This window comes from Dipodomys ordii, unplaced genomic scaffold (genome assembly GCF_000151885.1).
Source record: "Dipodomys ordii isolate 6190 unplaced genomic scaffold, Dord_2.0 Scaffold5, whole genome shotgun sequence".
Lineage (NCBI taxonomy): Eukaryota > Metazoa > Chordata > Mammalia > Rodentia > Heteromyidae > Dipodomys > Dipodomys ordii.
In genome coordinates this window covers 22,643,320-22,664,519 of record NW_012267221.1, presented here as the reverse complement: position 1 = coordinate 22,664,519, position 21,200 = coordinate 22,643,320, and the positions used below count along the sequence as shown (strand labels likewise).

Below are 21,200 nucleotides of genomic sequence, written 5' to 3'. Positions count from 1 at the left end.
ACACACACACACACACACACACACACACACACGAAAGCTAGAAGTGGCTTGTGGTTGAAGTGGTAGAATGTTAGCCTTGAGCAAAAGAAGCTCAAAGACAGCACCCAGGCTCAGAGTCCAAGCCCCAGAACTGGCACACACACAAAAAAATTTGTGTGCCAATCCTGAGGTTTAAAACTCTGGTGCTGTCCCTGAGCTCTTTTTGCTCAAGGCTAATACTCTATCACTTGAGATTCCAGCGTGGGCTGGCTTTGAACCATGAGTCTCAGATCACAGTCTCCTAAGTAGCTACAATTACAGGCATGAACCACTGGTACCCAGCTATTATTAATAGTCTTAAAATTAGACTAACAAAAGGACTAATTAGGAGAAAGGGGAGGTATAGGAAGGGGATAGACAGTAATAATTTTGAAATACATTACAATTATATATAAAAACAGCAAAAAAATAAAATAAAATAAAACCCCACCCTATATGAAGGCTGTAGACCAATAGGGAATGGGGGTGATGGGGAAAGAGAAACAGATTTTGCTGGAGGGTAGGTACAAGCAGGATGCATGAGTCTTTACCATTTGTCTAGGTTCAAGTGAAACCACAGGCTGTTGTTGCTTCTGCCTGAGAAGGCTTCACCACCATGATAGGCCATGCAGCCACCAGTGGTATCACCCAGATAATTGCCACCACACATTTGCTAACACGATAGGATTTTTTAAACCCAGAATAGCGTTTTTAAACACAGACCTTTTTTCCTTTTTTTCAACAAAATATCTGTCATCTTATCTAAGATGACCATTAATTTTTATCTTTCCCTTAACAAGTTGTTGAAAATGTACTAGCTTAATACTATAGTAATATTTCCTTATCTCTGTGGCTCCTAATGGCTCAGAATTCAGAAAGGGCACAATGGGAGTGGCTCTGCCTGGGACCTCAGGTGGAACCATGGGAAGGCCTGTTCACTTCATGTTCGTAAGCTTAGAAAGTGTCATGCTTTTTAATGTCCATCTGTTCACCGGTGTGTTACCTGTGAAGCAGTGCAGCTTCACCTCAGTCTTTTGCCTAAATTGAGGTTTTATCGATCTCCTGGGGAATGGTTTAGTGGTAAAATCGACTGTCATAAATCACAAAGGAAATATTAACTGGTATAGCAATCCTGTTAAAGTATGATTTAAAAGTCCATGCTTGGGATTTTTATTACTGTATATCATAACTTAGTGCTTCCATTAATATCGCTAGTCATGAGCCATAAAATGAACTCAAGAGCGTATCCATGGGCTTTTATAAAATTCTGAGGCGCTCTTTTTTCTGTAAATGATGTAAAACTTTTTTTTTTTTTGGAAGAGACAGCTCACTTGGTTTTAGTCTGGCACTTGCTTTATCCATGAGTACAATGAGGCCGCTGGGAGCTCCAAGAAGTCACCCATCTTGCCATGTCTCTGAGCAGTGGGATATGGCACTGCTGATAACTTACTACCTTGCAGCATTCCAGGGGCTTTTGTTTGCTTTTGAGACAAATCCTAATTATCAGAAATTTGTACTATTTTCTTTCCTCTGAGCACTACAGACTTAACATAGGTGGGGTCTGATTCTTTGCACCTGATTTCATAGGGGTCCCCAGGCTTCATGTTCTCAGTTCTATCCAACTTGGCATTTTGCTTTGGCCTTTACACGCTCATTGCATTATGAATCTCTAAACTTTCTAGTTTTCTGGCTCCACGTTTATATCTTACTCATGATGTCTCAAAAAATTGCCAAGTTATCTGCTGATGTCCAGGTATCTTTTTCCAGTAGTCTTTGTCTAGCCAAGACAAACTACCAAAAAGAAGAAATGAGTTTTGTCTTACGTTTTTCTTATGCAGAACATTAGAATTTTGTTTTGATTGATGTATATTGTCCAATTGATTTTACCATGGGATTTCATACATGCTTGTATCATACACTGACCAGATTTGCCCTCTCTACTGCTTTTTTCTGGCTCCATCTTATTTTTAACAGCTTTCAGTGTTACAGCATCTTCATACATAGACATGATGTATATTGGAATTATTTTTACACTCATTGTTCTCATCGCCAGACAATTCCTATATGACAGTAATGTGTATGTGCGTGCACGTGCACATGTGTTGACTGAATAGTATTTTATCATGCATATATACCACATTTTCTTGATCCATTCATCAGTTGAGGGGCATCTATTCAACTATTTACATGTCTTGGCTATTGTGAATACAGCAATGAACATCTCTATTGTATCCTGACTTAGCTTCTATCAGCTTATATGGTAGCTCGAGTTTTATTTTTACTGCTTTTTATAGTGGCTACACTAATTTACATTCCTACCTAGTATTTAAGGGTTCCTTTCTGCCTGCATCCTCACCAGCACATTTGTAGCAGAGAATGTCATTTCAGAAGTGAAATACCTTTTCCATTCCATATTGAAAAAAATGCCAAGAATGATGAGAATGATATCACTGCTATGAAAAGAGCTGGCTTTCTCTGCAGGATCAGAGTGAATGGAAGTATGTAAAAGATGTATATGCAGCCAGACATGACCTTGCCCATCCCTTTTCTCCCTTAGACATCTTGGGAGATAACAGACTTCCCATAAGCCTGAGAGTAGCACAAAAATTGAGAAAGTCCTGTGAAGTTGAAGGACTGAGGACAGAAATTCATCAGTACTTGGAAGAAAACCCTGCCTTTCTCCATTTTTGGTTTTGTCATTTTGTGATTTTGTTTTTGAAGTTGTTACTCTGTAGCCCAGGCGGGCCTCAAACTTGAGGTCCTGCTGCTTAGTTTCCAGAGTGCTGGGATTTCAGTAATGCACCACCATGCCTGGCTCCTGCATTCCATCTTTTAGTGGACACTATATTACTTAACCAAGGCATCCCTTTACAAGGTCAATGCATCTCCCACCCCTTGGGACAATGCCCATGCCCTGAGTTCAAGCCCCAGGGCTGGCAAAAACAAAAAAACCAACTTCTTTAAAATTAAACTATTTTCCTAGTGACATCTTGGAGTATATAGTGGATGTAATGGGCTGTTCTGAACTGGAAGTTATAAATTCCAAATGCTGTCAATTACTATTCTGCTGGTTCCCCACCCCACTCTTTCTATCCCTGCAACTGCCCAGAACCTAATTCACTAGTGCTGAGACTGCCACATCTAGGATCCACCTCCAGAGATGCCCCAGCCCCATTCCCAGAGCCATATTTTTGGGCTCATCATGACCATCTTTCCTGAGCCACTGTATCCAGTGATGAGAATACAAAACATTGGACTCTGCTAGCTGTGATAGCCTGTGGTGGCAGATGGCACTTCCAAAGCCACAACAATCAACCTGTCTCAGGCCAACAGCAAGTCCCATTTTTGATCTAACAGAAGCCCAGGAGTGGAAGACAGCTGGAGGATATTGAAGCTACAACTGCTGGCTGGTTCAAATTACATCCCAGAAAAAAGTGTCCTTAGTAAGGGATTTGATAAGAATCACTTATATAACTACCCAATGACATTCCTCAAGTTTACTCTATTTAAAACCTCATTAAAAACCAGTGCACTAAGCTTGGGGTTGGTGACTCATGTCTATAATCCTAGCTATTCAGGAGGCTGAGATCTGAAGATCACAATTTGAAGCCAGCCCAGACAGGAAAGTCTGTGAGACTCTTATCTTCAATTAACCACAAAATGCCAGAAGTGGAGCTATGGTTCAAGTGGTAGAGCGCTAGACTTCAGCAAAAAAAGCTCAGAGACTATGCCCAGACCCAGGTTAAACTCCAATACTAGCATACACACACACAAAAATAGACAGTGCACTTAGCATATGGTATATTTAATAACATTACCCTCTGGCTAGCTTTAAACAAAATTAAATGGGTTAATAACTACGTTAGTACACAGCCAGTATTCACTTCCCTACTTCTTTGCACTTGAAGCCTCAGCATAAGCAGTTATGTTTTGCTACGAAGTTCTCATTGTCTTCTAAATTTTATCCTTCCATTAGTTTTCCTTGCATTGATTACTATCCTTAGTTTTCTTTGTGGTACTGTTTTATTTTAGGATGTCATTGACAATATTTTTAAACATCATTATTATGCATTTGCAAGCATATACTTCTAAGGGCCTAGCAAAAACTCAGCATTAGGAGAGATATTAAGAAGATGAAAACCAACAATTTATATTATATCAGGTATTTTTAGATACCATAATATTAAAAAATAATACCTATAGAATCATTTTTGGCCAAATAATTTCATACAGTCCTATAACTAGAAAACTATAGTATTTTCACATTGTATTAGAACTTTTTTCCTCAACAGAGTTAGAGTAAGATAGCTGTTGTACTCTAAGTACAAAACCTATGGTAAGAAAATATTAGATCTCTATTAAACTTATAAATGTCTTGGCCACATAACTGTTGTTTTTTTTTTCCCTAAAGGAACTTTTCCAACATTTTTAACATCTTACAAGCAAATGCCAACATTTCAATCACAGCTACAAATTTCTGACAATATTCTCTGTGATAACCATAGAAAATGTGCTTATAAGGCAGGCACTGGTGATATACAACTATAATCCTAGCTAAATAGGAAACCAAAATCTGAGGATCATGGTTTGAAGCTATGCCAGGCAGGGAAGTCCATGGGACTCTTTTCTCCAATTACTAACAACAAAAATGTGGCTCAAGTGGTAGAGTATACAGCTGGCAGCAAAAAAAAAAAAAAAAAAGCCAAGGGGCAGCACCCAGGTGCATGCACACACACATACATGTACACACATATAAAGTTTGCTTCTAGATTCTCAGGAAAGAATTCCTAAAGAAGACAACCCTCATATGGACTTTATAACAAAGTAAAAAAGAGATATTACTGTTTGCCCACAGTAAAAAAGACTAAAACTAAAAAAAAAAAAGACTTCAAGTAAAAAAGACTGAAGTACTGCAGACAAAACTAACCATCTTGTCATCTGTGAAAGTCTTATGGCTAACATGGCTGAAGAAATGTGAAAACGCAAGAAAGAAGTGGAATTAAAGCACATGGGACAATATCTCAAGAATGCCAGAACTAATCAAACTAGTAGTGTGTTCTTAAACATGCAAAAGTCTTTCCCACAGCACTAATTATATTACTTCTCAAGTGGATTGTGTTTGACTGTAAGAAAATTAGGTATGGAAGTCAGAAGTTAATCACATAAAATGAAAAGTTCCTTTGGCAAAAGCCATGTTGGCAAACCACCTGATTCAACCCCCCCCCAACTTTGAGACTTCACATTATGTACAATTAAAACATAAACTGAAAGCGGCTGACTGACTTGGTTTCCTCTGGTTAGCCATTCAAAGCCACAGAGGGACTATAAAACTAAAAAACTAATGGTTCCCCTCCTCTGAAGAGTTCTGTTATGAAGATGAGAACAACTGCAGGTTTCTCAAAGAAAACTGTAAATGTAAAGAGAACCTGAAGAGGTATAATTCAAGCTTTGAATAATAACAACTGTCAAACTACACTAGTGTACCCAGCAATACTATCATTCACAATTGATGGAGAAACTAAAACCTTATACAGTAAACAAGAACTAAAGGAACTAAAGAACTAAAGGGAAGCATAGTGTGAGAAGACAATCAAAATTTAAAAATACAACAATAAAGAAAACCACCAGAGGATTGTTTAGCCAAACAGGAAAAGATGCAGGCAACACAAACAAAATGGCAGGAAACACATGGCATATCTCTTTATAGTAATAATAAATACCAATGGGCTCAATTCTCCAACCAAAAGACAGAGCAGCAGCCTGCCTCAAAAAAAACAAGATCCAACCATTTATGTCTTAAAAAAAAAAACCCATTTCACTATCAAAGATAAACACAAATTCTGAGTAAAGGAACAGAAAAAGATCTCCCAAGCAAATGCATGCTGATATCTGATAAAAATGGCCTCATGTTAAAATCAGTAAGAAGAGATAAAGAAGGTCACTACACAATAAGTAATATAAAATACAAAGATAATCCATGAAGACCAAATTACAGTGGTCAATATATAGGCACCAAATTGTGAAGCCCCAAATAAAATTAACACTCTTAGACTTACAAACACTGATGAGCACAACACAATAATGGGAGACTTTAACACCCCGTTCTCACCAAAGAGCCAGTCAACCAAACAAAAGATTAACAAAGAAATCTCTGAATTAAATGACACCCTCACCCAAGTAGATTTAATAGACATCTGAAGAGTATTTCAGACAACAACAACATAAGACATGTTCTTCTCAGCAGCCTATATAACCTTCTCCAAAACAGATCATATCCTTGGACATACAAGAAGGCTTAGTAAATATTAAATATTGATTTAACTTCCTGTACACTATCTCATCACAATGGAATTAAACTAGAACTCAATAGTAAAAGACAGTACAGGAAATACTCAAACATATGGAGACAACAACACACTGTTGAATAATAGCTGGATAATTGAACAAATAAAGAGAGTTCCTGCAAAATAATGAAAATGAAAGCACATCATATGAGAACCTCAGGATACAGCAAAAGCAAAGTTGAGAGGAAAATTCATAGCTCAAAGCAGCTACTTAAAGAGAACAGAAATTTCTCAAGTGAATAACCTCATGATGAAAAACAGGAGCAAACCAAACCCAAAATTACTGGACGGAGAGAGATAGTAAAGATCTGGGCACAGATCAACAAATTAGAGACTAAAATCCTATACAAAGAATCAATGAGACAAAAAGCTGATTCTTGGGGGGAAAAAATAAAAGGTAGAAAAACCCCTAGCAAATTTGACAAAAGGAGGAGGAGGAGGAGGAGGAGGAGGAGGAGACCAAAATCAGCAAAATTAGAGATAAAAAAAAAAAGGAATCATCAGAACAAAACACCTAAGAAATCTAAAAGATTATGAGGGACTTTCAAAAGCTATACTTAAATAAAGTGGAAAATCTAGCAGAAATGAAGAAATTGCTAAAGACATATGAGCTGCTAAAGCTGAACCAAGGTAATATAAACCACTTACACAGACCATAACAAGCAATGTGATCAAAGAAGTAATAGAGTCTCCCAATTAGAAAAAGTGCAAGTCCCAATGAATTCATAGCTGAATTCTATAAGATTGTTAAAGAAGAACCAAGAGCAGTACTCATCAAAATTTTCCATGCAATAGAAATGGAAGGATCACAACCAAATTCATTCTATGAAGCCAGCATTACATTTATCCCCAAACCAGGTAGGGATCCAACAATAAAAGAAACTATAGACTAGTCTCTCTCTCTCTCTCTCTCTCTCTCTCTCTCTCTCTCCTTCCCTCATCAATCATGGGGCTTGAACTCAGGACCTGGACAATACTCCTAAGCTCTTTCACTCAAGTCTAGTATTCTACCACTTTGGGCTACAGTTCCACTTACAGTTTCCTGATGGTTAACTAGAGATAAGAGTCTCACTGACTTTCTTGCATGAGTAGTTAGGATTATAGGCCTGAGCCAAACACCTGGATAGACTAATCTCTGATAAACACAGACACAAAGTTCTTTAATACTTGCTAACAGAATTCAAAAACTAATAAAAAAAATCATTCATGGGGCTGGGAAGGTGGCTCAGTGGTAGAGTGCTTGCATTGCATGCATGAGGCCCTGGGTTTGATTCTTCAGCACCACATAAGCAGAAAAAGCCAGAAGTGGGGCTGAGGCTCAAGTGGTAGAGCGCTAGTCTACAGCTAAAGAGCTGAGAGACAGTGCCCAGGCCCAGAGTTCAGGCCCCACAACCAACAAAAAAAAAAGAAAAAGAAAAAGAAAACAAAAGAAAAATATCATTCATTATAATCAAATTGGTTTTATTCCAGAGATGCCAGGCTGTTTTAATATATGTAACTCAGTAAATGTAATATATCATATTAACAGAGGCAAAGAAAAGAATCACATGATTATCTCCATAAATGCAGAAAAAGCCTTCCACAGAACCCAACATCCATTTATGATAAAAGCTCTGAAGTTATGAAGAAACAAACTTCAACATAATAAAGGCCTACAGCCAACATCATACTAAGTGGTGAAAAAAACTAAAACCATTTCCTTTAAAATAGGGAACAAGACAAGGATATCTCTCCCCTTCTTTCAATATAATACTGGAATTCATAGCCAGAGTAATAAAGCAAGATAAAAGACATAAAAGGGACTCAAACAGAGAAAGAAAAAGTCAAACTATTCCTATTTGCAGACCCTAGAGACTCCACCTTCAAGCTTCTGGAGCTGATCAATAACTTTGGCAAAGTAGTCAGATACAAATTTAACCCTCAAAACTCAGAAGCTTTTCTGTATACCAACGATGTGAAGATTGAAAGAGAAACCAGGAAAACAATTTTATTTGCAGTAGCCTCAAAAAAAATTAGGAATAAACATAACCAAAGAAGTTAAAGACCACTACAGCAAAAAGTATATTAAAAAATACATCAAAGAAGACACCAGGAAATGGGAAAGACTTCTATGTTCATGGATAGACAGAATTAGTATCATGAAAATGGTCATACTGCCAAAGGCAATCTACAAATACATTGTAATACCCACCAAAATCCCAATGTCAATCTTCACTTAGATAGAGAAAACAACCCAAAAATTCATATGGAATCACAAAGGCTCTGAATGGACAAAACAATTTTAGGCAAAAAAAAAAGCAGTATGGGAGGTATCACAATTCTAGACCTCAAACTTTACTACCATAATAATAAAAACAGCTTGGTACTGACACATAAACAGGCCCAGTTGGGCACTGATGACTCATGTCTATAATCCTAGCTATTCAGGAGGCTGAGATGTGAGGATCAAAATTTGAAGTAGCTCAGGCAGGAAAGTCTGTGAGACTCTTTTATCTACAGTAAAAACTAACCAGAAAAAAAGCCAGAAGGGGAACTGTGGCTCCAGTGAGAGCACTAGCTTTGAGAAAAAGAATCTCAGGGACAGCTCCCAGGCCCTGAGTTCAAGCCCTGGGACAGGCACACGCATATGCGTGCGCATACAAGCACGCGCGCGCACACACACACACACACACACACACACACACACACACACACGCACGCACGCACGCACGCACACACACACACACACACACACACACATCCCAAACTGGTATCAATACCAGTTAAATGGACTACAGGACCCAGATATAAATCCATGTATTTACAGTCTTCTTGTATCTGACACAGGAGCCAAAAATGCATGCATGTTGACTAAAGGGCAGCCTCTTCAATAACTAGTGTTTGGAAAACTGGTTGTCCATAGGTAGAAGTCTAGAACTGGGTCCCTGTGTGTTACCCTGCACCAATATCATCTCAAAAGGATCAATGACCTCAACGTCAGACAAGAAACTTTGAAACTATTACAAAACAGAATATGAGAAACGTTGGAACTTATCAGCATAGGCAGAACTTTCTGAAAAAAGTACCGTGGGCACAACAAATAGGAGAGAGATTTGACAAATGGGATTACATCAAACTAAAAGTTTCCACACAACAAACTACAGAACTACTAAACAAGACAGCCAAGAGAAGCTGGGTGCTGGTAGCCATGACTGTAATTCTAGCTACTCAGGAGGCTGAGATCTGAGGATCATGGTTCAAAGCCAGCCCAGGCAGGAAAATCCATGAGACTTTTTTGTTGTTGTTGTTGGTGGTCATGGGGCCTGACCCCTGGGCCTAGGCACTGAGCTCCTGAGCTCAGTGTTAGTGCTCTACCATTTGAGCCGTAACACCATTTCCGGTTTTCAGGTGGTCAGGTGGAGATAGAGTCTAACAGACTTTCCTGCTGGCTTTGAAATGTGAATTTCAGATCTCAGCCTCCTGAGTAGCTAGGATTGCATGCCAACAGCAACCACCAGAAAACCAGCACAAGCTCAGAAACAGTGCCTAGGCCCTCAGTTCAAGCTCCATGCCCCACCAAAAAAAAGAAAAAAAGAGGAAAAAAAGACAGCCAACAAACCGAGAGATCTTTACCAGTTGTACATTCAACAAAGGCCTAATATGCAAAATATAAAAATTCTCCCCACCAAAAAAGTAATAACCTAACCAATAAATGGGCAAAGGAGACAGAGGAAAGAAGAAATAAGGAAGAAGGAAAAAGAAGGAAGGAGGAGGATGAAGAAGAGGAGAAGAAGGAGAAGGAGAACAAAAGAAGGAGGAGGAGGAGGAAGAGGAGGAGCAGCAGGAGCAGCAGCAGCAGCTAAACACATGAGGAAATGCTCAGCATCCCTGGCCATAAAGGAAATACAAGTCAAACAACACTGACATTCTATCTCACCCCAGTAAGATTGTTCAAGAATTTGAACAACAAATTCTTTCAGGAATGTGGGAGGAAGGAACCCTATAACACTGTTAGTGAAAATGTAAACTAGTACAACTACTCTTAAAGGCAGCTTGGAGATTCTTCAAAAAACTAAACATACCCAGGCGCCAGTGGCTCTAGCCTGTAATCCTAGCTACTCAAGAGGCTGAGACAGACTGGGCAGGAAAGTCTGTAATACTCTTATCTCCAATTAACCACTAGAAAACCAGAGGTGGCCCTGTGGCTCAAGTGGTAGAACACTAGCCTTGAGCTTGAGAGTTCAGGAACAGTGCCCAGGCCCAGAGTTCAAGACCCACAACTGACAAAGAGAAAAAAGAAAAAAAAATTAAACATGTAACTATGATCCAGCAATACCAATTTTGGGCATCTACCCAGAGTATTACAAATCAGGATACAGTAAAGATACCTGCACATCCATGTTCACTGGTGCACTATTCACAATAGCCAAGTTATATAAATAGCCCAGTTCTACAATAAATGAGTAGATAAAAAAAATATGGTATTTAGGGGCTGGGAAGGTGGCTCAGTGGTAGAGTGCTTGCCTTGCATGCATGAGGCCCTGGGTTCTATTCCTGGAAGTGGCACTATGGCTCAAGTGGCTGAAGAGCTGAGGGACAGCGCCCAGGCCCAGAGTTCAGGCCCCACGACCGGCAAAAAAATAAAAATAAAAAATAAAGTAAAATAAATGGTATTTAGCTGATCACCAGTGACTGAGGCCTGTAATCCTAGCTTCTCAGGTCTGAGGATCATGGTTCAAAGCAAGCCTGGGCAGGAAATCTGTGAAACTCTTATCTCCAGCAAACTACTCAGAAAATTTTAGACAGAAGTGGTACTGTGGCTCAAGTGGTAAAGCTCTAGTCTTGAGTACAAGAAGGCTCAAGGACAGCACCCAGGTCCTAAATTCAAGCCCCAAGACCAACAAAAAAAGAAAAATAAAAGAGAATATGATACATACACAATGGAATTTTACTCATCCATTAGAAAGAATATTATGCTATTTACAGGGAATGGATGGACCTAGAACAAATCGTGTTAAGTGAGGAAAGTCAAAGAGACAAGTGGCACTTATTTTCTCTCATATGTGGAAGCTAGATCTAAAAAATGACATAAAAATATATACATACAGCATAATAACATATACAGGGATCAGTACATTTACATACAAGGTAAACTTAGGGGAGGAATCTAAACATGTAACTCCTCTGAACAACTAGTATAATGAATACCAGGAAGTGGAAGCATATTTTGGGGTTTGAGTAAAGAAGGGGGCACAAGAATGGAAGAAGAAGAGTGAGAAAATGCAGTCATTATATTCAATGTACATTATGTAAAAAATGAACTATGTAACTTGAGGGTAGGTGGGAGGGGGGAAATATAGAAGAATAATGGAAGGGGATAACATTGACCAAGAAGCATTGCACTCATAACCTGAGTTATGGAGTTGTAACCCTTTGTACTACTTAATAATAATAATAAAGAGTTCTGTTATAGAACTAATTGTCTCAACAACCAAGGCAAATTGTAGTGCCCATATCCTATCACCTGGGTAAACATCAAATCTATCTTTGACTAGGAAGTTTAGTTCTGACACTCAACGGTAAAAGTCAGACAGGAGTGGTGATTAAATTTACACTGGAACATTATTCACGTTTTCAAAATCACACAACAGGTCTATGCAATAAAACATCCACATTGTTTGGATAATGAGAATTTAGGATATTTTAACCATATAAACCTTACCTCTTGATTTCCTCACCACGATATACCCATTAGAAATCTAAGTATCTAAGTCTTGTATCTAAGTATCTGTTTTGAGGAGGATAAGGGGGAGCACAGAAATGGTGGCACAAAGGATAAACAAATGTAGCAGTGATATTCACTAGACAGTATATTGAAAATGAACTATACAACTGTTGAGGAGGGAGTCAGGAGAGAAAACCTGGGAGGAAACAAGGGAAGAAGGGACACTGTTCATAAAGAAATGTACTGCCGGGTGCTGGTGGCTCACGCTTGTAATACTAGCTATTCAGGAGGCTGAGATCTGAGGATCTCGGATCAAAGCCAGTCTGGACAGGAAAGTCCGTGAAGCTCTTATCTCCAATAAACCACCAGAAAACCGGAAGTGGAGCTGTAGCTCAAGTGGTAGAGCACTAGCCCTGAGCTGAAGAGCTGAGGGACAGCACTCAGGCCCAGAGTTCAAGCCCCATGACCTACCAAAAAAAAAAGAAATGTACTCATTACGTTATGTAATTGTAACCCCGTGTACATCACCTTTACCATAACAATAAAATAAAATAAATTAAAAAAGAAAACTAAGTTCCAAATTGTTCTACTTAGTGCAAGGTACATTTTTTAATGTTTATAGTCTATTGAACATTGAGGAAGAAAGAAACTCCTATTTAAAAATCTAATTATAATTCTTACAAACCTAATGCAACTTGATTTTTTAATTAAATGAATTAACTCATGTTTTCAGTTTATTGACATACTTTATAAAATAATATGGTAGATTCTCATTCCAATATTGTCATATAACAACTTCACAGTACACAGTGATTCAAACTGATCAGTGTTAGGTATGAAGGCAGCAAACCAAACCAGGGCAGGGCAAAGTAGTAGGTAGAGGACAAAATATTTTGCTAACCTTTCTAAAATATATTGGCACATTCCATTAAATTCCGCAGTTAAAAAAATCACTTAGTTTCTACTTCTTAATTTTCTGTATGTTTTTAGTTTTAGGGTTTTTTTTGTTGTTGTTGAAATGGGTTATTGTTATTAAACCTAGACTGTCCAGGAATTAGCAATCCTCCAGCCTCAGCCTCTGTAGTGCTGAATGATAGACATGTACCACCACACCAGGCACCAAAACATTGTTGTATCTACATTATATAAAATTAATGCTGATGGAAAAAACAGCTAATGTGACAATCTAAACATCTTTCAGGTAGCTCAATGACTTAAAATTAACAAGGAAAAAGCTCTCCTAGAATATTTTTGTATACACTTTTATATTGTCACAAATGACAAAATTAATTATCTGTTACATGGGCTGGGAAGGTGGCTCAGTGGTAGAGTGCTTGCCTTGCATCTATGAGACCTGGGGTTCGATTCCTCAGCACCATATAAGCAGAAAAAGCTGGAAGTGGCGCTGTGGCTCAAGTGGTAGGGCGCTAGCCTTGAGCTGAAGAGCTGAGGGACAGTGTCCAGGCCCAGAGTTCAGGCCCCACGACCAACCAAAAAAAAAAAAAAAGTAACAATGTAAGGCCTAATAAAGAGGGGGAAAAATCTGTTACATCTTAAAAAGAAGCTAAAAGCAAAATAATTCACTTTTCTTTAGAAAACACATGTCTTAGCTCTTAAATGTAAAGAGAAAAACTTTAATTTTTGGGGATTCTTTTTTTTTTTTTTTGGTCGGTTGTGGGGCTTGAAAACTTTAATTTTTTGGAAGGGAGAGTATTTCATAAAAACATCAAGTTTAAGCCGGGTGTTTGTGGGTCACATCTCTAATCCTAGCTACTCAGGAGGCAGAGATCTTAGGATCCCAGTTCAAAGCCAACCCAGGCAGGAAACTGGGTTCAGGAGACTGAACTCCAGTAAACCACTCAGAAAAATCAGAAGTGGCGCTGTGGCTCAAGTGGTAGAGTGCTTGTCTTGAGTTGAAGAGCTGAGGGATAGTGCCCAGGCCCAGAGTTCAAGTCCCATGACCAAAACAAACAAAACAAAACAAAAAAATCAAGTTTATGTTAGCTATACAATGTATCATGTAATAATAAGCCACTGTTGCAAGAACATTTAGTTTAAAGCTAAAATGGAAATATATTCAACCAATATTAGTCACACATTAACATGTTCTATCTTTTCTCAGAAAGCCATGATTAGGAACAGTAGGTAGGATAAGGTATCTTTTTTAACTTTTGGTCTGCTGAGCTAAGCAACACTGGGCCAGCAGTTCCTCAGCCTCAGGAAGGAGCCTCATTTCTTAAAGCCAGTATTGAACTAATTCCCCTCCTGTTCTCCTTTTCTCTTATAGCTTTTTGCTTTTGTAGTTGGGCTTTTTTTTTTTTAAGGTACTTTGGTAGCACAGAGTGATAATCTAAAAATCCTTTCAAGAGTAAAGGTTTGCTAGGTCAAATCACCTTACCTCCCAAGAAAATAAAGGAATAACTTTGTAGTCCCCTGGACTTGCTATCCAATGTGACCAACAGAGATATGGGCTCTGGCTCCATTCTGTGTGACTCTGGTTCCCCCTGAGTAAAAGCCAGGATAATACCACCTGCTCCATAGCTCTGTATTTTGAAGACCAATAAAGTTATACCATTTCAACACATTTATATGAGTATAGATTAACATACAAATGCAAAGGACTGTTGTAATCAGCCCAACTTGACTCTTCCCTGTTAATGAAGTCAAGATACTTTTAGAAAACATATTTTCTTCATCACCACTTAAACTAAAACAAAGTGACTCTTTGGTTAACCAACTTTCCGCTACAGTCACCTTCTCTGGCTTCTAATAGCACCAAGCCTGAGATTCAATTTGTCTCTCCTAGAATCTAGAAATCTGACCTTTAGATAAGTGAGAAGAACCAAAACCTAATGATTTCTCTGTCACTTTGGCAAAGGTAGTAGCATATTTATACCCTATAAGAGTGGTCTCAACTAGGCTAGGCATTAGCCTTACCTAGAAAATTTTAAAATTTGACCCCTGGACTCTATCCCTGGAGATTCTCCTCCAGTATGACAAAAGTAGGACCCAGAAAACCCTTTTTTTTTTCTGGAAAAAAAAAAAAAGAGGGCTGGGAAGGTAGCTCAGCGGTAGAGTGCATGCCTTGCAAGCATGAGGCCCTAGGTTCGATTCCTCAGCACCACATAAACAGAAAAAGCCAGAAGTGGCGCTGTGGCTCCAGTGGTAGAGCGCTAGCCTTGAGCTGAAGAGCTGAGGGACAGTGCCCAGGCCGAGTTCAGGCCCCATGACCGGCAAAAAAAAAAAAAGACTACTCCCTCAACTGATCTCAAGAATTAATTAGCTCAGTTTTGCCCCCAATTTGTTATACATACTTTCAGTAGCTGTTAGTTTATTTGCTTTTAGTATAAAAATTTCCCTTTCAATAATCACAAGCACACTCAGAATAAACTGCCCATGATCTTGGCTTAGACTTATAGGAAACTAAACCATTACAACATATTACAATAAGATTAGAATATAATCAACTAACTTCAGAGATAAACAATGTTTGTGAATGTTGAAAGGCAGCTGGCTTATACCATCAACTGTGTTCCACTTTGCTGGTATACATGAAGACAACCTTATTGAATGCTTAATAAAAGATGACAGAACTCTTCCAAGATTTCTAAACCAGGTAATCGCTATTTAGAAAATGTTTCTAGCAAATACACTGAAAACTATTACAAAGAAACAAAAACAAAAAACAGAAACCCATAGTCTCCTATAGAAACCCAAAGACTCTATCCACAGTTCAATCATAAAGAGAAAAGTTGGCTAAAACAACAGTTGTTTAAAAATATGTTCAATTAATTGACAAAATCAGTATAAAATAGATATAATCCTTTCAGTTGAGCAGGTGCAAATGGAACCTAAGTTTCCATTTATTCTACCCAAAGACTTAACTGTGAAACTGACACATAAAGTTTTTAAAACAATGTAGATCCAAATTTAAGGAAACCCATGATTAGGTTTTCCAGGGTCCTGGGTGTGCACCTAGGCGCTGCGGAACGTGGTCATATCTTTAGGCTCCCTGCTGGGAACACACCAGTCATCAGCCTCATGGTTAGTGTTGTAATGCTTCCAGGCTGCTCTGTTGTACACAGGGAGTCTCTCAATTGATTCTGTTGACAGGGCCTGAAAACAAAAAGCAGAAACTCGAAATCTAGTTGTCTTGTTTTTTCAGTGCTGTGGAATGAACTCAGAGCCACCAATTGGGCCACATTCCAACCTTTTTTCTATTTTGCTTTTGAGACAGAATCATGATGCTATACTTGTCCAGGTGGGTGCATACTTGAGATCCTCCTACCAACCTATACTTAAGTAGCTGGGATTATAGGAAGTACAACCTAGCCCACCTTAAGTCTGACATTTCTAAGAATTCATTATTTGAGAAAATGTACAATGGCAAAAAAGATAACTATAAATTAAGTGATATTCTATTTGAATCTTACTAATCATCACACTATATGATTTGTATTTGAAATGTGCTATTTACACATAATACTACAGATTGATGTGAACAGTGGGTTTGTTGCTTGTGGTAATTCCATACCCAGTTTATGAATCATGGATACCTCTTATTTGCAAAAGGTGAAAAAAAGCCTTGAAAAAACAGGGTAAGTATAAAAGCACAAAAAATTAACATGCATATCTTAATAATAACATACAGATTTAATGAAGACTGTAGAAAAAATACTGCTTTTTAACTGTCACTTACCATACAATATGACTATCAATAAATATAAAGCTGTCTAAGGCATCTAGGCTCTTGCATAATTCTTCACCCTTGGTTTGATTTTGTTTTCTTTGTTCCTTTTTTTTGCAGTGCTGAGAATTAAAACCATAGTCTTCAGCATGCAAGGTAAGCACTATCACTTAGCTGCTTTACCCTTCGGACTCTGTGTTGTCTTCTACTGCCATTAAAGGCACTAATTTTAGTCATAAAACGTGATTTCTGCATCTTGCATAATTTCATGTTTCCAATTTAACATTATCATCAATTCATTCTTCTTTTTCAGTTTTCTATAAACCACTGGAACCTGAGATAAACTATAGTCCTTCTATCTTCTTCCACTTAGGAATATTCAGAACTTTGCCCTCAGGCCAATGGAATTTGTCCTAAGATGCAGACAATATTTAACTAGAAATCTCCTGATAAGGCTAAGTAAGGTCTTTAATGTTAGGCCACTGGCATTTCCCCTCAAGATACAGACAATATTTAACTAGAAATAACCTCCAGACATGGCTAAGGTCTTTATTGTTGATAATTATAGTAATTATATAAGACCTCTTATCTTCTAAAATGGAACTACAAACTTTTCACCTGTATGTTCTCTTAAAATATTCTAAAATTTCATAAATCTACAAACTAGACCAAAATGTTACATTAGGTAATAAAATATTTTATTATTTTTGCCCTGTATTTCTGTGCCTCACAAATCACATTGTAAATGGGAGAAAGGGTAGGATATTACCAATGAAGAATTTAACTTCTCATGCAGGGTGCTAGTGGCTCACACCTTTAATCCTAGATACTCAGGAGGCTAAGATCTCAGGACCACAGTTCAAAGCTAACCCGGGCAGACAAATCCATGAACTCATCTTTAACTGACCAGCAAAAAGTCAGAACTGGCAGAGCACCAGCCTTAAACAAAAAAGCTAAGGAGAGTGTCCAGGCCATGAGTTCAAGTCCCAGTACAACACAAAACAAAATACTAACAACAAAATTTTAAAAAGAATTTAACTTCAGACTATTTTTTTCTCATATACATTTTCAGCACATCTTATGAAATAGGTGCCATCTGGTGGCCAAAATAAGAAACTTCAGCCTCTAAATAAAACTGCTTTTTAATCAGTGATGAGGCCCAGGGCTTTTCCAAACCTGTAAAAATATAATGACAACTCCATAAATACAGTGACTATCCATGCTAAGTGTTTCTGCTATTATCATATAAACTATATACTTCCCAAGAGTCACCTATATTTGTCCCTGAACTGTTATTCAATTACTCGTCACTATAATTGTAACAAATAATCAAATATTATGTAAAAACCACACATATGTGCAAACATACACAGACACAGAGGAGGATATCTTTAAAAACTAAGAGGAATGCTTTAGAAAAACTCATGAAAAAACTCATGAAACTTCTGTCAAATCTGAATCAGAAGACATCTTTAAAAAATTGCAGAAATACTCCAAAGGACTATGCATTTGGTGGTAAAAGACAATATGATACTACAATCTCCAGATCCACGTACAAAGAAAAAGCCTTAGCAGTGCCTCAAAAATCAGTAGATCAATGTACACTCCTACGGACACATGAAAATTATTTATGTGATATCTAACCCTATGACTCCCCACTTTATCCCAATTTCTTCCTATTAACAATAATTCCTGATCATACAGTGAAGAATGTTTCTTTCCCCACAGCCAAGGGAAATCAACTGTTAAAATGGTGGAATACCATGTAAAAGTTTTTGTTTTTATTAAATGTGTCATTACATTTAAATATTAGCACCTTCTTAATTATCAAAAGAAACAATATAGTCAAGAAGTCTATAGTTATTACCTTAATGTAGATAACTGCATCTGTACCATAGCCCTCTAAGGAATATAGCTTTAGGTCTCCTTGGAAGTACTGGGCATAAAGACGTGATATGGGCAGTCCATAACCAAAGCCAGCCTGTTTAATGAGAAAAACAAAACTCTATTCAGACAGCTATCCTGAAGTACTCCTCTAAGATAAACTTCTCAGGGCTCCTGGAGCCAACATCTGAGAGACATGGTAAAATCTAAGTGTTCACAGTGATTGAGCATATTAACTGATGACATAGAGCTTTTAAAACTCTTCATATTTCTATACAATAGCTTGCAGTGGTCTGGAGAAAAACGTTACTTTTCTCTGCTCTAGGAAACCCAAACTGCTTTTATCACTATCATATAAAACATATTCTCTTTTTAGGAGCAAGAGTGGAAGAAGCCTTGTTGCCGCCTTTAATAAATGACATAACTTTACACCATTAATTTCCAGCCCCTGTTCTGAATTGGAGGTAACCTATTAAGTCTACTTTCTTAATTCTCACTGACAGGTTAATCCTTGTTCAGAAATCTTCAAAGCTCGGGGCTGGGAAGGTGGCTCAGTGGTAGAGCGCTTGCCTTTCATGCCTGAAGCCCTGGGTTCCATTCCTCAGCACCACATAAGCAAAAAGAAAAAAACCGGAAGTGGTGCTGTGGCTCAAGTGGTAGCCTTGAGCTGAAGAGCTTAGGGACAGTGCCCAGGCCCAGAGTTCAGGCCCCACGACCGGACCCAAAAAAAAAAAAAGAAAGAAATCTTCAAAGCTCAACAGCATTCCCACTATCCCTACTCACTGCCTTAATAGATAAAAAGCCAAGCTTTGAACATGAGCTTTTAAAACTAGAGATCGGTTCACTGCCTCCCACATTCCCATCTCCTTTCCTGTAGCTCCTTAGAAGGAACTTCTGAGTCCGTGTTTTAATCTATTCCAAGCATCTGGTCCTTCTTTACTGAATGTATCTTACTAGCTATTTAATATGAAACAAAACACTTGTATAAAAGTACAAGTATTTTCTATTCCAAATTATATGCTCAATGGAATTCCATATAGCAAGTTTGCTAAGAATTTAGGTGAGCTCCGGAATCTGAGTGCTATTAATAAACCCAGACTTCAGCTTCACTTTTCTACCCAGAGTTTGTTTGTCCCTGCATATCAACTGTCAAATTTCCATATTACCCTCTGCCCTGGGAGGTTGAACAATGTTGTTTTCTGTCTTCTACTTTCAAAGGGTCTTGTCACTGGGAAAACAGCAGGAAGTCACAAGGAGTCATGCCCCTGGTTCCTGTGGCGATAACACCTTGTGCAAGAAGATCTTTTGGGAGTAAACAGCTACTCTGAAACTATACTTCTTCTGGGTTCTGTTCACTTCTCCTTTTGTTTCATGATGGTTCCAGTTTTGTTAATACTATTTACAAGGAGACTATTTACATAAGCATGGGAAGAGGGGCATCCTTGTAAATAAACTGTTCTCAAATTATTATAACTTGACTGAGCTTACACACTGTGTCCAGAAGTAGCCAAGAAAACGTCCTAAGCAAGTGCCTCCCATAGTTCCTCTCCAACTTAATTTAATCACTGTTTCTCCCTTGACCACACTTGTGGACTCATGGGTTTCCTCTATGAATAGCAGAGATGGAACACAGCACAGGCCTATGCCACCAATGGACCTACCGCATGCCCATACCTGCTCACTTGAGACTGCCCTTTCCTGTTACCCTCTCAGGGGAGGGCAGGCCTGAAAGACAAGGATGGAAGTGAAGTCTACCAGCAAACAGGTTGGCTAGCTGGCTAGGGACTTGGAAAGAACGAAATTGATAACTGATGAGCAGGCCTGAGCAAAATACACGTATTCTTTTCTGCATAGGCTTCCAGTGTGAAGATGCTCTGTCCATACAAATAACCATCAGGTATATAAGACAAAAATCAGGTGCATATTTATCAGACAGCCTTTCTCCAGCTCCCCCAGTGCTTGCTGCCTGGGTCTAATCACAAAGTGGTCACACAAGCAGACAAGAGGCCGGCAAAGGCTACCAGACATACAAGGGAGACTTCGCCCCACATCACGGCACTTTTCTGAAAAATTCACATCATCTTACAGCCTATATTTATTATACATCAGGCACTACTATAAGCATTTTTGCAAATTTTAACTCATCTTCATAATAACTCCGTATTTTACATTGAGGAAATTAGGCACTGAGAGGTCAATGACTGGTTCCCATAGACATGCTTCTGGGATGTGGTAGAGTTGGGTCATGGGGTAAGACAAGTTAGATCCACCTGGGCTATTCTCTACAGCAGTCCTATAATACCTACCTACTACCAAAGCTACACCTCCCTTCTTTGTCACTCCATGTCAGCAAAACTAAAATTCTAAGATACCTAGGTTTATCATTTGGCATCACCTGCCTCTTAGCATATGGAAGCCTACTCCCAGCAGCCATATGTTAACATACGGTTTATCGCAAGAAACCTGCTATAGTATCAGTACCAAGCTCAACAGGAAGAACTCCAAAAAATAAGAACCCCAAAACAATTTACCTTGTGACCATTTTAATAAAAAAAAAAAAAAA

At 38.4% G+C, this 21,200-nt stretch overlaps 1 protein-coding gene across 1 annotated transcript in view; it reads right to left on the bottom strand.

The window, feature by feature from the left end:
• Window positions 1-15,307: 15,307 nt before the first annotated feature.
• Pdk1 (pyruvate dehydrogenase kinase, isozyme 1) overlaps window positions 15,308-21,200 on the bottom strand; it is a 30,909-nt gene continuing 25,016 nt past the window's right edge. The window contains exons 9-10 of the mRNA XM_013027428.1: window positions 18,621-18,734; window positions 15,308-16,182 (exon numbers count right to left, since the gene is read on the bottom strand). Coding sequence (XP_012882882.1) covers window positions 16,042-16,182; window positions 18,621-18,734 — 255 coding nt within the window. The 3' untranslated portion in view covers window positions 15,308-16,041. The remainder of the gene's footprint in view (window positions 16,183-18,620; window positions 18,735-21,200) is intronic.